Source organism: Gavialis gangeticus, unplaced genomic scaffold (genome assembly GCF_001723915.1).
Source record: "Gavialis gangeticus isolate Ggan-Ray unplaced genomic scaffold, GavGan_comp1, whole genome shotgun sequence".
Classification (NCBI taxonomy): Eukaryota; Metazoa; Chordata; order Crocodylia; family Gavialidae; genus Gavialis; species Gavialis gangeticus.
This window is the reverse complement of record NW_017728995.1, coordinates 65,662,885-65,665,469: the sequence shown is the minus strand read 5'-3', so window position 1 is coordinate 65,665,469 and position 2,585 is coordinate 65,662,885. Positions and strand designations below refer to the sequence as shown.

Sequence of the window (2,585 nt, the reverse complement as noted above, 5' to 3'; positions counted from 1 at the left end):
ATCAGATCAAGCACCGTAAAGTCAAAACTAACTTCAGAAAGTTGAAACAGGGTGTTAATGTATAAACTTCGTAAGTGCAAAACATAACTCAAAATACTGTAAGTTGAGGACTGCCTGTACTGGTATTGCTTAGCCTGTATCACTCACTGGAAGAGCCCCGAGCCTCTTAAAAAAAACACACACACACACACACACACACAAAAAAAACAAAAAAAAAAACTCACTGCTTCCTCTGCCAGGGACTGTTAAGCAGGGAGCCAGAGGAGAAAGAGAGAGGGAATAAAGCAGTAAGAACAGTGGTGCTCCACTTTTTAGTCCCCTGGTCCAAATGAGTTACATAGCTGGTTCACAAGTCAGATCAAGGTCCATACAGCAGGAATGGGCCCCAGGGGCCTGGCAGTAATCCCATCCTACACTGCATGCCCACCTTCTCCCAACCCCCACACCAAAATTGGGTCTTGAGGTCCAGTGCTGCCTCTGATCCAGGACGAAGAGACCCTGTCTCCCCCATGGGTCTAGAAATTTGGCAGCAGGAGAGGGGTGCCACCTCTCCTCCATCACCAAATTTCCAGACCTGTGCTGAGTCGCACAGGCTGGATAACTGCGCTGCAGCCCAGATCTGCCCCATGGGCTGGGGGGTTAAACATCCCTGAGCAAGAAAATAGCATTTTTAAAGCAAGCTGCCTAACACATTTGGAAAACATTTCAATGAATCTTCAATCACAAGGCAGTGATTTGAACCTTAAACCATAACAACTACATTACAGAAAGCCTCAGCTACTGGAGTATCCTACTATATAGCCTGCAGCCAAAATTCCCTCCTTCCAAGCTACCAAAAGATTTGCCAAGACAAACTGCAAAGGGGAACGGAGATGTGGAAATCCTGGAGATCTCCAGAGTCCGATAAGAATAACACACTATTTCCTGATGCCAACTACTAATGGGCGAGTAAAGCAAACACAACTGTGCCTTTTTCTCCCTTGAAGAGAATCAGATGAAGAAAGCCATCTATAAAATGGTCACAAAAAATACAAACTGGCAGGTAAGACCCTAGACAAGTTCTTCTGCTTATAGGAGTGAAGACAGGGACATAGTGAGGCAGAAAATCCTGCCATCTTGAAAGAGGATTCAGGAAAGAAACAGGATTGGTATCCTATGACCAAATGCATCTTCTTTGCTGCTAATCTGAAGACAGCTAAAACTTAAAGACGACTTTCTTTTCTTCAGTTTTCAAAACTTCATTCCTAAAAGGAGGGGGAAAAAAAGAAAAAGTTAAAGTAAAGCTGAATTGACTACTTCTGGTCAAGAGGGAAAGAGAGATGGGGGGGAGGAGGGGGAAGAGAGGTTTGGAAGGAAAAAGAAACAATAAATTGGTAATATAGAAATATATACCTACCTTAACTGATAACTCTTTTGTATCCTCTTTTTCTGATGTGTGGAGCCATAACAATCTCTGTGAGGATTTGTATTCATTAAAATGGGACAGGAAAGAGAAACGGGCAGGCTCTTGACATATATGTTTTAACTGGAATTATTCCAAAAAGTGCACAAAAATACTACAGCTTTTGTATGAACCATTCATAAGTGGAAAATGTTAACTTGATATCTCCCAAATGTGTAGCAGCATTTGTACTAAAATATGTTATAAAATAAACCTAAGTGGGAATCATATATCACTTGTTTCCAAAGTTCTGTACCTCGACATCCTGAACACTGGATAAAGAAGTTGATTAAATCCAGAAGTGCTATGTCCCTGTCTTGTTTATATGATTCAATCCAGTCGTCCACCACAGACTGTCAAGAAAAAAGAAATACTTATCAGATATTTTGAAGTATTTTATGGCAGGGAAATGACTTTCTGAATGTAATTTATTAGCTGAGAATTTATTTCCCACAATTATGTGTATAAATTCAGAATTTTGCATACCTTTCCTCACCTAGTAGAGACAGAATAAATATTGTGAGCAACCACTACACCTCATTTCTAGTATTAGAATTAGAGAAATATTTAGTTATGCAAAAGCAAACAGTCTTCAACTAGACTATTCACAGTGCTTAAAAGTATGTCTTGGCCAGATTTAAACCTTGTTTACTACATCAAGTACCAGCCCAACTTTTAATGATCAGCTTAACAACAGACTAGTGATAACATGTTCTTTACTACTTACTTACATTTCTCTGTATGCTTCTGTACAGTTGTGTGTCCCTGTTTACGGCAGGTATCTTATAACATTATCTATATACAGTATGCCTAGCTGGTTATTTAGCTTCTAAAGAAAAAAAGAGTCTGTTGCAACACTAGATAGTCAGGAGGGCCTGAGGGAAAGAGCATCTTCTGACACATGGTAAAAGTACCAAACATTTTTCTCACTGGATTACTGTTTCGTTAAAGAAACGTGTTTTTTTATCCCATATTTATTTTCCTAAATCAGTGTTTCCCAAACTTTTTAAAACCTGAACACCAACTGTGCTTTGAAGTTAATTGCGTTTTCCTGCTGTAGTTCAAGCACCACCCATCTTAATTTATATAACTGCAATGCTCCTGTTGCAAGTTTTGTGCATTGCTGGAGTGTATCTTTCTAACA

The 2,585-nt window shown here is 39.6% G+C and overlaps 1 protein-coding gene across 1 annotated transcript in view; it reads right to left on the bottom strand.

Annotated features, from left to right (window-relative positions):
- STAG1 (stromal antigen 1) overlaps nt 1-2,585 on the bottom strand; it is a 295,978-nt gene that overhangs the window by 249,133 nt on the left and 44,260 nt on the right. The window contains exon 4 of the mRNA XM_019503764.1: nt 1,698-1,794. Within this exon, the coding sequence (XP_019359309.1) occupies nt 1,698-1,794 (97 nt within the window). The remainder of the gene's footprint in view (nt 1-1,697; nt 1,795-2,585) is intronic.